This window comes from Scyliorhinus torazame, chromosome 4 (genome assembly GCF_047496885.1).
Source record: "Scyliorhinus torazame isolate Kashiwa2021f chromosome 4, sScyTor2.1, whole genome shotgun sequence".
NCBI lineage: Eukaryota > Metazoa > Chordata > Chondrichthyes > Carcharhiniformes > Scyliorhinidae > Scyliorhinus > Scyliorhinus torazame.
The window spans coordinates 204,235,232-204,248,869 of NC_092710.1; the positions used below are offsets into that span (position 1 = coordinate 204,235,232).

General features: G+C 51.1%; 1 protein-coding gene across 2 annotated transcripts in view; it reads left to right on the forward strand.

The window, feature by feature from the left end:
* LOC140410702 (adhesion G-protein coupled receptor F1-like) overlaps positions 1-13,638 on the forward strand; it is a 540,253-nt gene that overhangs the window by 387,737 nt on the left and 138,878 nt on the right. For both annotated transcript variants that reach the window (XM_072499141.1, XM_072499142.1), the window contains one exon: positions 538-693. In XM_072499141.1, coding sequence (XP_072355242.1) covers positions 538-693 — 156 coding nt within the window. The remainder of the gene's footprint in view (positions 1-537; positions 694-13,638) is intronic.

A 13,638-nucleotide genomic window follows, 5' to 3' on the forward strand; every position in this document is an offset into this window, starting at 1 on the left:
GACAATTGGCAATGTTTTCTTGGTCATCATTAGACTTTTAATTCCAGATTTTCTTTTTATTTCACCATCTGCCTTGGTGCGATTTGAACCCGGGCCCCCAGAGCATTAACCTGGATCTCTGGATTATTCGTCCATTGACAATACCACCAAGCCACTGCCTTCCCTACTAATGATGTGGAGATGCCGGCGTTGGACTGGGGTGAGCACAGTACGAAGTCTTACAACACCAGGTTAAAGTCCAACAGGTTTGTTTCGATGTCACTAGCTTTCGGAGCGCTGCTCCTTCCTCAGGTGAATGAAGAGGTCTGGTTTCTTCATTCTCAGGACCTCTTCATTCACCTGAGGAAGGAGCAGCGCTCCGAAAGCTAGTGACATCGAAACAAACCTGTTGGACTTTACCCTGTGTTGTAAGACTTCGTACTGTTCCCTGCTAATAACCAGGCTTAACCGTTTGCTGAGAAATTCTATAATCCATGGAATCTATTACCAGTAATTATTTCGGCATTGAACTAATTATTCATTTATTTAATGTTTCAGTCAATCAACAACTTAAATATGAGCTGGATGTTGCACTAAACTTAACTGGAAATTTCACTGATCGTGCACTGAAATTATTTCTGGAACGTTTGAATCCCATTCAAATTCAGATTGAAAATGGCACATTTAATATTACAAACATCACTCTTACAACAGGTGAGTGTGGACAGAACATTTAAAATATGTATCATTGCAGATAAAGTACATTTCCTACCACCTTAAAACATTCCTGTGACTAACTGTGAGATGGCAAAAATTAACCATTACTTTTAATGTTGATCTTTTCACATGACCATTTGATTTGAAATGTCGCTTAGAAGTCTATTTTAAGTATGGTTCATAAATAATTACAGTCAAGAAGGAGGAACTTATTGGATCCTCAGTTGCAGACATCTGCTTTGGTTTATTAAGTTTGTCTGCTGCCTTACTTAGTAAAATGATCGCCAAATGTGATGGTATGACTATTGTCATAAAGCCTGCTGAAAATGGTTGTGCTGTTTCTGTTTGGTGTACCAACCTCTACCAAGCAGAGGTTGAAAGCCAACTCATCACTTGCTCCTCAGTCCCTCTGAACTCTGATCCCAACATGAAACATCAAACCATTGTTTCCAGGGCTGTCACTGACCTCATCTCATCTGGAGATCTTCTCTCCATCTATCCAATCTCATTGTGCCCCGACTCCAAACAGCCGACTTCAACCTTGTTCTCAAAATCCACAGTCAGATCTGTGCTGGTGAACTCATCATATGGACATATTCCTGTCTACTGAACTGATTTTTTTTTTTCTATCTCAAATCTATTTTTCTCCTTTATTCAGTCTGTTCCTATCTATACCTAAGAATCTTCCAAGTTCTCAATCATTTCAAGAAGTTCCATTTTCCAGGTCCTAACCATTTCCTTTTCACCATGAATGTCAATTTCACACCTCCATCCCCCACCAGGACAGTTGAGAGCTCTCCATTTCTACCTTGAATGGAGACCCAACCAGATGACACCTACAACCACCTTCCTCCACCTGGTTTAACTTGTTCTCACATTGAGCAACTTCTTCTGAGCCAGTCTCGTGTCCATTGACCTGGAAGACTGCTTCTTTAGGCCTCGTTTGAATGTCTGCACTGCACGCTCCGCCAACCCATTTGAAGCGGGTGGTAAGGGGCAGTGCGGATATGGCGTATGCCGTTCATCTTCATGAACCTCGCAAACTCCTCACTGGTGAATGGAGTGCCGTTATCCGTGACCAGCACCTCGGGGAGACCATGTGTACTAAAAGACAAACGCATCTTCTCAATTGTTGCACAGGACGTTGTGCCTAGCATCTTATGCACCTCTAACCATTTAGACTGAGCGTCGATTAATAAAAGGAACATGGATCCTTGAAAAGGGCTGGCGAAATCCGCATGCAAGCACGCCCAAGGCCGCCCTGGCCATTCCCAGTGATGTAGGGGCGCGGCCGGCGGAAGCTTCTGATGCTCCTGCCAAATGGAGCAGTTTTGGGCCACCTTCTCAATGTCGGCATCGAGGCCTGGCCACCAAACATAACTCCGGGCCAACATTTACATTTTGGTCACACCTGGATGCCCATTGTGCAAGTCTCTTAGTATCAGTTCCTGTCCTTTTTCCGGGACAATCACACGCGTCTCCCACAAGAGGATGCCGTCTTCCACGCTGAATTCTGACAGCTTGGAGGAAAATGCCCGCAACTCGCCTGGGAGCTGTCTATGCCGCCCACCATACAGGACTATGTGTCGAACCTTTGACAGGACTGGCTCCCTCTGGGTCAACTCACGGATCTGTGATGCCGTGACAGACAAGGTGTCCATAAAATTTAGGGTTGCAACCACCTCACCGGTCGTAGGGGTCGACATGGGGCCGGTCGATAAAGGCAATCGGCTCAGTGCGTCGGCATTCGCTATCTGCGTTCCTGGTTTGTGCTCCAGAGAATACTCGTATGCAGCGAGCAACAAAGCCCAGCGCTGGATCCGTGCGGAAGCAATGGGAGGTATTGGCTTATCCTCTCTGAAAAGTCCCAGCAGAGGCTTATGATCAGTCACGATAGTGAAGTGGCGGCCATACACGTACTGGTGGAAACTTTTCACCGCAAAGTCCACTGCCATGCCCTCCTTCTCGATCTGCGCATACTTTTTTTCCGCTGCAGTCAAATGTGCGGGAGGCGAAAGCTATCGGCCGCTCGGCCCCATTCTCCATCTCGTGGGACAGGACGGCCCCAATACTATACGGGGATGCATCACATGTGACGAGCAAAGGCTTTATGGGTTAGTAACCCAGACGACAACAATTGTTGTTTTCCTGCCAGAAAGCGGTTTCTTGCGGCTGACCCCAAACCCAGGTGTGATTTTCCCTTCGCAGAAGGTGCAACGGGGCCAGCATAGTTGCCAGATTGGGGAGGAACTTCCCATAATAGTTTACGAGGCTGAGAAAAGAACGAAGATGCGAAGTGTCAGTCGGGGCGGGGGCCTGTTGAATCACGCGCACCTTCTCTGCGATGGGGTGCAAACTTTCACTGTCCACCTGATAACACAGGTAGACAACTTCCTTCGCCTGAAAGACGCACTTTGTGTGGCGTAAACAGACTCCAGCCTCCGAAAAGCGTCTAAGGACAGCCTCCAGATTTTCCAAATGTTCCTGCTCCGATGTCCCTGTGATCAAAACGTCATATAAGTAGACAGCGACACGCAGTAAACCTCTCAAAATGCCCTCCATAACGCGTTGAAAAATAGCGCAGGCAGAGGATACTCCAAAGGGCAAACGTGTATATTCATACAGGCCCCGGGGTGTATTAATCGTCACATATGGTCGGGAGGCAGGGTCCAGCTCCAACTGTAGGTAGGCGTGACTCATATCTAATTTTGTGAACGAGAGTCCACCTGCAAGCTTTGCGTAGCGATCCACTACGCGAGGCATTGGATATCGGTCGAGTTGGGAAGCCGTATTCACTGTAAGTTTATAGTCGCCGCACAAGCGAACTGTGACATCCGGCTTCATTACAGGTACAATTGGTGCTGCCCAGTCAGCGAAACTGACGGGCCTGATAATACCCAAAGTTTCCAAACGAGTGAGCTCCCCTTTCTGAACCACATAGCCGAGAATGGCTAATCGGTTTGTGCTGAACACACACTTCTCCTTGTGGTAGGTTAGGTTGAGGAGTTTGGTGGTGCGGAGAAATTTGGAAAGGTTGGCGTCGTGGCCCTGCTGGTCGTGGCCGCAGATGGTGACGTTATCCAGGTACGGGAATGTCACAATATACATCAGTACATTATGGTGCAATCACATACACACACTGATGGACATGCAGTAGGACCAACCAGCATACATAACACCGCAGCCAATCACCAGTGAGAGCACAAGCACTATAATGACAGGGGACAGGAGAGTTCCCGCTCATTCTAGCAGCAGCCAGCTCAGAGCACAGAACTCACAGCCTGCATCACAGACATTCACCAAGGGAGACGAAAATATCAACGGACGCTAGCCAATCTGGCATAGGGGCGGTGCTCCTGCAACGAGATGACGCCTCGTCATGGGCCCCTGTTGCCTATGCGTCATGGGTCATGACCCCCACAGAGCAGCGCTCTGCACAAATCGAGAAGGAGTGCCTAGGCCTGTTGACCGGTGTCGGCAAGTTCCATCACTACGTGTATGGCCTTCCCCAGTTCACTGTGGAGACCGACCATCGCCCGCTGGTCGGCATCATCCAAAAAGACCTTAATGACATGACCCCTCGCCTACAACGCATTCTGCTCAAGCTCCGTACACACCGGGTAAGGACCTGATCATAGCCGACGCTCTGTCCAGGGCAGTCACCACTCCGTCCAACCCAGAGGAGTTCGTTTGCCAAGTCGACGCCCATGTGGCCTTCACGGCCGCCAATCTGCCGGCCACGGATGAATGCCTAACCCACATTCGCCGTGAGACTGCGGCTGACCCCATGCTACAACATGTGATGCGCCACATAACTGATGGATGGCTCAAGGGACAATGCCCGCAGTTCTATAATATTCAAGATGATCTGGCAGTCGTCGATGGCGTCCTCCTGAAGCTGGACCGCATCGTGATCCCACACAGCATGCATCACCTGGTTTTAGAGCAGCTGCATGAGGGCCATCTCGGCGTAGAGAAGTGCCGACGGAGGGCGCGAGAGGCTCTCTACTGGCCTGGCATAAATGAGGACATTGCCAACACTGTGCGCAATTGCCCCACCTGTCAGCAGTTCCAGCCGGCCCAACCACGGGGGACCCTTCAGCCCCATGTGTTGGTCCCGTCCCCTTGGTCTAAGGTAGGCGTGGACCTGTTCTATGCGCTCGGCAGGGACTATGTTCTCATAGTTGATTATTTTTCCAGCTATCCCGAGGCTGTACGCCTGCACGACATCACGTCATCGGCTGTTATCCGTGCCTGCAAAAGAGACCTTTGCTCGTCACGGCAGCCCACTCACTGTGATGTCGGACAATGGCCCCTGCTTCGCGTGCCAGGAATGGTCTAACTTCGCAGGTAGAACTTTGATAACGTGACGTCCAGTCCCCTGCACCCCCAGTCAAATGGCAAAGCAGAAAAGGGTGTCCACATCGTAAAGCGGCTCCTCTGCAAGGCTGCTGATGCAGGATCCGACTTCTGCCTCGCCTTGCTGGCCTATCACTCGGCTCCACTGTCCATGGGCCTGTCACCAGCTCAGCTGCTCATGGGTCGCACCCTCAGGACCACTGTACCGTCCATTCACGTCCCAGACCTCGACCATGCTCCGGTCCTTCAGCGGATGCAAAAGTCTCGCGCGCAGCACAAGGCGGCGCATGACGCGCGAGCGACTGATCTTCCTGCTCTGACGCCAGATGACAACGTCCAAATCCATCTTCCGGAGGGTGGCTGGTCTGTGACTGCTGTGGTTCTTTGGCTGGTGGCTCCCTGCTCATACCTGGTTCGCCTGCCTGATGGCTCCATTCGCCGCCGCAATCGGCGTGTCCTTTGTCTGGTTCCACGCTCGCTACGCGATCCTCCACCGGTGCCACGTCCCCCTGTTGTCCGCGACCTGGACTTTGTAGAGCTTCCGGATACTCTACATCCTCCTCACTTGGCCTTGGCCCGATCCTCAGCCGGTGGCTCCTGACCCACCATTGAGGCAGTCAACCCGAATTCGTCGCCCACCTCAGAGACTTGATTTATGAGCCTGACAATGTTGGACTCAATGCTTTGTTCTTTCATCCTGTTTCAGCATTTCGCTAGTTTGTTTGTAGCATTCGTTATTAGTTTTGTTGTTGGTGTAACACCTTGTTTTTCTTTTCTCTGCACCAGGCACCTTCCCGTGTATATAGACTAGCCTCATGAACATAGTTATGTAAATACTGCACACACATGGTCAGATACACTCATTACACATTATTTATTCTTACATCGGCACAAGTTCTTTGTAAAAATGGGGGATGTCATAATATACATCAGTACATTATGGTGCAATCACATACACACACTGATGGACATGCAGCAGGACCAACCAGCATACATAACACCGCAGCCAATCACCAGTGAGAGCACAAGCACTATAAAGACAGGGGACAGGAGAGTTTCCGTTCATTCTAGCAGCAGCCAGCTCAGAGCACAGCGCTCACAGCCTGCAACACAGACATTCACCATGTGCTGAGTGCCTCACCATAGCTAGTGATAGGAAAGGGTCCACAGTTAAGCTGGTTTGCTTATACCCATGTTTATAGTATGTTAGCATAGTTGAACAGTTAATAAAATAGCGTTACACCACTTCCAGCGTTGTTGGCTTGTTTGTAAACCAGAACACCCAACACAACAGGGAAAGTGGCCCGCAGTCCGTACCGGTCAACCATTCGGTCCATCTCCCGTTGGAAGACCGAGACCCCGGTAGTGACGCCAAAGGGAACCCTAAGGAAATGGTAAAGGTGGCCGTCCGCTTGAAACGTGGTGTACGGGCGGTCCACCTTACGAATGGGGAGCTGGTGATAGGCAGATTTCAGGTCCACTGTCGAGAAGACCAGTACTGTGCAATCTGATTGACCATATCAGATATGCGTGGGAGGGGGTACGCGTTATGCTGCATGTACCGATTGATGGTCTGACTGTAGTCAACGACCATCCTGTTTTTCTCCCCGTTTTCACAACTACCACTTGGGCTCTCCAGGGGCTGTTGCTGGCCTCAATGATACCTTCCTGCAGCAGCCACTGGACCTCAGACCTGATGAAGGTCCTGTCCTGGGCGCTGTACCGTCTGCTCCTGGTGGCGACGCGTTTGCAATCCGGGGTGAGGTTTGCAAACAGAGAAGGCGGGTCGACCTTAAGGGTCATAAGGCCACATAGTAAGTGGTGGTAGGGGCCCGCCAAATTTCAGGGTTAGGCTCTGGAGGATGCACTGGAAGTCCAGGCCGAGTAGCAAGGCAGCGCAGAGGTTGGGGAGGACGTAGAGCTGAAAGCCGCTGAACTTTACGCCCTGGATAGTGAGGGTGGCGATGCAGTACCCCTGGATTGCCACAGAGTGGGATCCGGAGGCCAGGGAGATTCTTTGGTTAATGGGGTGTACCGTGAGGGAGCAGTGCCTCACCGTATCGGGGGTGGATGAAGCTCTCAGTGTTCCCGATTACTCTCTACTCAGGATATCTCATGCCCGTCGACCTTCACCTTTGTCGACGCAGTCGCAAAGTTGTGCGGTCGGGACTGGTCGATCGTGATGGAGGCGAGGCGCGGCTGGTCGTCGGCGGTTGCAGGCGATGAGCGGCCTGATGAGGTGCTCGATGGTCAGGGGTCCTGAGGTGGGGAAGATGGTGGTGCCCACGGGCCGCACGTGTCCTGAGGCAGACAAGATGGCGGCGCCCTCGGGCCGCACATGTCCTGGGGCAGGCAAGATGGCCCCGCCCATTGGTTGAGAGGCAAGCAAGATTGCGGCGCCCACGGGCCGCACGTGTTGTGAGTGGAGCAAGATGGCGGTGCCCACAGGCCGCAGGTGGTCTGAGGCGAGGAATATGGCGGCGCCCACTGGCCGCACGTGGGGGGTGCAGTGACAATAGCGGCGATTGAGCAGGCCTGGCACACTGCAGCGAAATGTCCTTTCTTGCCGCAGGCCTTGCAGAGCATGCTCCACGCCGGGTGGTGTTTCGTCTGTCCGCAGACGTAGCACTTGGGTCCCCCCGGGGATGGTTGGCTGACGCGCGGTTTAGGCGTGCTTTTGGCTGGGGGAGGTCGCTGATGGGGTCCTCGACGGGGTGGGCGCTGGCGTGGTCCACGGTACCGGGGGCATACCCCTGTACGTTGTGCGAGGTGACTGTAAGCGAGACTCTAGTTTCATGGTCGCTCTTGGAAGCGTAGCCCCTTCTCAGAGCGCTGGCGGATGTAGGCCGACACTATACCTGTAATGAACGCGTCTCTCATTAGCAGGTTAGAATGTTCAATGGCTGAAACGGCCATTTCACAGTCTCTCACCAAGGTGAGCAGGGCACGCCAGAAATCTTCCACAGACTCACCGGGGAGTTGGTGCCACGTGGACAGCAGGTGCCTAGAGTAGATCTTGTCGGTCTGCTGAGCGTAGTTCTCCTTCAGTAGCGCCATGGCCTCTGCGTAGGTAGGCGCGTCCTGGATGAGGGGGAAGACATCGGAGCTCAGCCGCGTGTACAGAATCTGGAGCTTCTGAGCTTCTGGGATTGGGTCTGTAGCAGATCCGATGTATGCTTCAAAGCAAGCGAGCCAATGTGCAAAGTCCTTTTTGGCATTGTCTGCTTGAGGAAGCAGCTGCAGGCGATTCGGCTTGATGCGGAGATCCATCTTTGTAAAATCTCTGTGTAATAAATTGATGCATTATCAATTACGACGAGACGAGAGTAGAGAGTAATCGAGTCTTTATTACACAGAGATGTGTAGCCTCCCACAGCTGCTGCCGAAATGGCTGCAGTTCGGAGAGCACACACATTTATACTGCGCCTACTGGGCGGAGCCAGCAGGCAGGGATCTACCCCCGTACCTGTAGTACAGGGGCCTTACCGTAATACCCTTGTATGCAGTGCAGTATATACAATATAATACAACAGTGGTGACTACCACAGGCGCTATTCCCTGCCCAATCGCAACTCTCGCTGCTGTTGTTTCGAAGCAGAGAATTCAGCCCTGGGTAGATGGAAACTATTTTTAGTGATGTGAAGTTTCAGACTAGGGGGAATATTAGGAAAGTTCAAACCAGACTTTTCAAGAATGTAATTAAGAAACATTTTTACACATACATGTGTAAAACATACATGTGTTCTCCAAAGGTAATTCCGGATTTGGAGCGAGCATGTGGGGTTTGGTTACAAATCAGCCATGGTGTAATTGAGTGGCTGAACAGACTTGAGGGACTAAATTGTCTATTCCTGTTCCTATGTTCCTATGGTGGTGGACAATTAAACAACTCACCGGAGGAGGAGGCTCCACAAACATTCCCATCCTCAATGATCGAGGAGCCCAGCACAACTGTGCAAAAAACAAGGCTGAAACATTCGGAACAATCTTCAACCAGAAGTGCCAAATGAATGATCCATCTCGGTCTCTCCAGCGGCAACCAACATCACAGATGTCAGTCTTCTGCCAATTTGATTCATTCCACAATATCAAGAAATGGCTGAAGGCACTGGATGCTGCAAACGCTTTGGGCCCTGACAATGGGCAGGATTTACAGATCACCCCACCACGTGTTTTTCAGTGGTGGGTGGGGGCGAAGAGAGTCCACCAGCAGGATCTACCGGTCTCGCCGTTGTCAACGGGATTTCTGTTGACAGCAGCCTTTGTCACTGGGAAACCCGTGCACCAACGTGGGACCGGAATTTCCCGCCGGCGCAAACAGCCACTAAATTCCGCCTAATATTCCTGAAATAGTACCGAAAGCCTTGTGCTCCTGAACTTGCCGCATTCCTAGCCAAGCTGTTACAGTACAGCTACAACATAAACCCCGCAATGTGGAAAATTGACCAGGTATGTCCTGCAGATTGGAAACAGTCCACACCCAACACGGCGAATGACTGTCCCTTCAGTCTACTCTCGATCATCAGTAATGTGATGGAATGGGTCAACAACAGCGTTATCAAGCAGCACTTACTCAATAATAACCTGCTCACGGTTGCTCAGTTTAAGTTCCGCCAGTGTTCCTGCACTCCTGACCTTGGCACAGATTGTTATAAACATGCACAAAAGAGATGAATGCCAGAGGTGAGGTTGAGAGTGCTCTTGATGTCAAGGGTGGAAATCTACCAGAATTTGGCAGTTTCCAGCTCAGACAGAAAACTAACATGTAGTTCTCTGTCATGATATTCAAACACACACATCATGATAGACACACCAACAGACAAATCAGAACACACAACACCACAACCAATGACAGAAAGATATAAAAGCACAGACACGACCCCCGGTGGTCAGTATTAGCTGCAGAGGAGAACCAGGAAACATCTGTTACCAAACACACTCCGGGAGACAGCACGTGCAGAGTATCCAGAACGAACTGTATTATAAGAGTTATAATAAAATAGAGTTGTACCACATACAACTGTGTTGGCTCATCTGTGCACCAGAGCACCCAACACCACATGGTACAGGAGTGGATCGATACCTGCCGGCATACCTCAGTGTACAGAGACAACCAGCAGTGCCCAGGCAAAATGATAGAGCTCCCGGTTCCGCAGCCGCTCCAGTGCTACGGCGATCTCCGCGAAAACTGGCGGCGATTCCGGCAAATGTTCGAATTGTTCCTGGTGGCAGCTGAACTCCAAGACCTGGATGATAGTGAAAAAATTGAATTTCTCCTCACCATCGCCGGTGCAAGGGCAAGAGAAATATTCACAAGGTTCAGGTTCTTCAGGAGGCAGCAAAGGTACGATTACCAGGCAGTCCTGGACAAATTCTCCAAGTACCGTGAAGAAAACACAATCCAATCGGCAAATAAAGGTAAGAAAAGCTGCAGTACTCACCTCGTGGCTGGGATCCCGGAGCCCGAATTCCCAGAGGCCGAAATCCCGGGCCTGAGAGAGGGCTGGGTCGAGGTCGGCGGCCATCTTGCTAAAGGTATAACGCTAGCACAGTTGCGCGAGCAGTGCGCAGAACCGGAAGTTTCGTTTGCGCATGCGCGAGATGCTGCGCATGCGCAGTCAAGAAAACGGCCATCGGTAAAGGAACAGCGATTTGAGCATGCGCAGTCGCTTCCTACGTGCTACATACCGAGCGTCAGGATGTCAGAGGCCCCAGACTGCACCAATTTAAAGGGGAAACGTCCCAAATCCAATTTAAAAGGGAAACGTCCCAAATCAAAAAAACAAAAATCTGTTAAAGCTGTAAAACAACCTTCCCTCACCTGGAATGACAGCACAGTGCCGCAAATTGACCCAGGAGATGAATTTGACCTCCGAAGAACCCTCCGACAAGCAGTTACCTACGCACAAGCCGATGATTCCGACCTCGAATACTTCGATGACGATCTTTACAGTGTTTCCGGACCTCGCGAGCCCAATGATAGCTCCGTCGTCCTATACGACTATGACTCGGACGAACCTTTCGTGTTGCACATTGGCGGCCCTCACATTGAATCCGACGCAGATGCGGATTCATTTTTCGGATTTGAGGATCTTCAATCCAGCAGATATGACGTTCCAACTTATCAGTACCGGATGATGCTGCAGCCTGACATTAACAGACAGGGAGCGGTGCAAGCACACGGAGAGCGCCCTGCTGCCACACAGAGCGTGGTCCACGTCCCGCTCAACGTTCTCGACTCTATGAAAGAAGACATGCAAGACTCCAGAGTGCAGTCCTCGCATGAACCAGAAGTGACTCCAGTGTCACAAGCTTCCACAGCAAGCTCGTGGACAGACTCCACAATTGCAGAAATGCAAAACTCCAGAGCGCAGTCCTTGCACGGACAAGAAGTGACTCCAGTGTCACAAGCCTCCACAGAGAGCTCGTGGACAGCCTCCACGATAGAAGCAACGCAAGACTCCAGAGCGCAGTCCTTGCACGAACAAGAAGTGACTCCAGTGTCACAAGCCTCCACAGAGAGCTCGTGGACAGCCTCCACGATAGAAGCAACGCAAGACTCCAATGTGCAGTCCTTTCAGGAACAAGACCATGAGGGTCTAGCAACCTCTCCTGACCAACCAGCGGCAGACGATGCAAGTCTACTATGCTCCACTACACAGCAGCATGACCATGACGGTCTCTCATGCTACAATGAAGGGCACAGCGCTGAAGACTGTTCAAGCCCAACTGAAGACAAGCCAAAGGAATCGCCTCGTCCAAGCCCGAAGAAAAAAGGTTTATGCGCTGACCTTCAGGATCATTATAGCCGAACAGAGATTAATAATGCTGCACGGCCACAGAAGGATGCTGAGGATTTGCTAATGAAATTAATTGAATGTTTAACTTGCAAGGAGCAGACTGAGAATTGCCAGTGTTTTAGTACGGATCGAAAAAATGGACAAGACATTGATCCTCAGGTAATGGAAATAACACAACCTGAATCATATCTACAGCAGGGACAAATGTCTCCCTTCAACACAACGCCGCAAAATCCCAACTTCGGAGACCAGCAGTTAGTCAGTAATGACTCTTCAAACCTTGAGGGGAACATTAATTGCATTGAACCTATACACACTCCACTAATTATTGAGCAGAACATTGGAGCAAGAATCCTGAGGACACCGACATCGAGTAGCCAGATAACGAATTTAAAACCCACAGCAGTTTCATGTGAACCAAGTGTGCTTTCCACTAATGGTGAAGATGCAGATAAGGTCGACCCGATTATCCATTGTACCACACTAACCCCAGTGATTAAGCAGTTATGTATGGGGAGTATAATGTGGGCAATTGAGAACAGTAAAAGAGAGACTGTGACCATGCCAGTCCCAGCAAAATCAGACCCAGAGACCATGAAGGCATGTACATTAGACAAAGTTACATATGAGGTACCTGAGAAGAAAAGTGAAACGGAATGTTCTTTGGAAAATAGTACAATGTCGATAGAAACATTGGATCTTATATTCGAGACCATACATATGGGAGAATTTGGGGGTAATAAACAAGGTTCTGCAATGTCTGGGGGAAGATTTAAAATTCCAAAGAAGAAAAGCCCAAATGAAGGACAACGGCAAGACAATGACAGTCCACCGACATGGTGTGCACCACCAGATGAAAACTCTGACAATTTACCCAACCCTAGTGAACAGCAAGCTGCTAATGAGGATCTATCCACGGGATGTGAGACGAGTGACGACAGCATCCCACTTCCCATGCAAAAGGTGCAAGGTGACAGACCTCGCCTAGTGCGTACCGAGGCACTCGACGATCACGGTGGGACCACTGACGACTGCGGTGGCGGCGCACCGCTTCCACCCTCGATGGCTCGACCCTCTCCACTGGTTGGTGCATTCCTGCATGTTCCGACTCCAGAAGTGCAGCTTCAGGGAATCTCGGCTGCCTCCAGTGAACCTGTTGGGACTCCGGACGGGGGGCATCGACGGAAGGCAGACCGGACTCCAGATGGGGAGCAGCCAAGCGCTGACTCTGATTTGCGCACGCCAGACCTTGCTCCGGACGGGCGGTGTCGCGGCCTCGGTGATGGCACGCTCAGGGTGACGGCGGATGCCACGGCGACAGGGAATGGATCGCGTGGCAGTCCCACTGGGTCGGCAGTGGCAACCAGCACCGGCGGTCCAAGATGGACACACCAATTCGCGCCATCGCCAGACGTTGATGCGAGCAACAATTCTCTCTCCAAGGCGACATGCTTCGACGTTTCTCTGCGGAGTCGCCCTTCCGGCACAGCAGGTGGCCGGAACCAGCGTACACGGTCTCGGCCAACTTCCACATCTGGCACAGTCATCGCCTTGCATGATATTAGTGATGGTGCTACTTCGATGGCAACGACCCATCGGCTACAAGATGCCGTCCACCACAAACATAAAAAGAAAACAGACTCCACCTTGTTCCTGGCATGCAGGGCGGATGGATTGGTGCGTAGGCGCAATCAGCGGGCTTTGTGCCGCCTTCCACGCTCGTAACTGAACCGTACGCACACCCGGATCCTCCACTGGTTCCCAAGGATGACTTCGTGGAGAT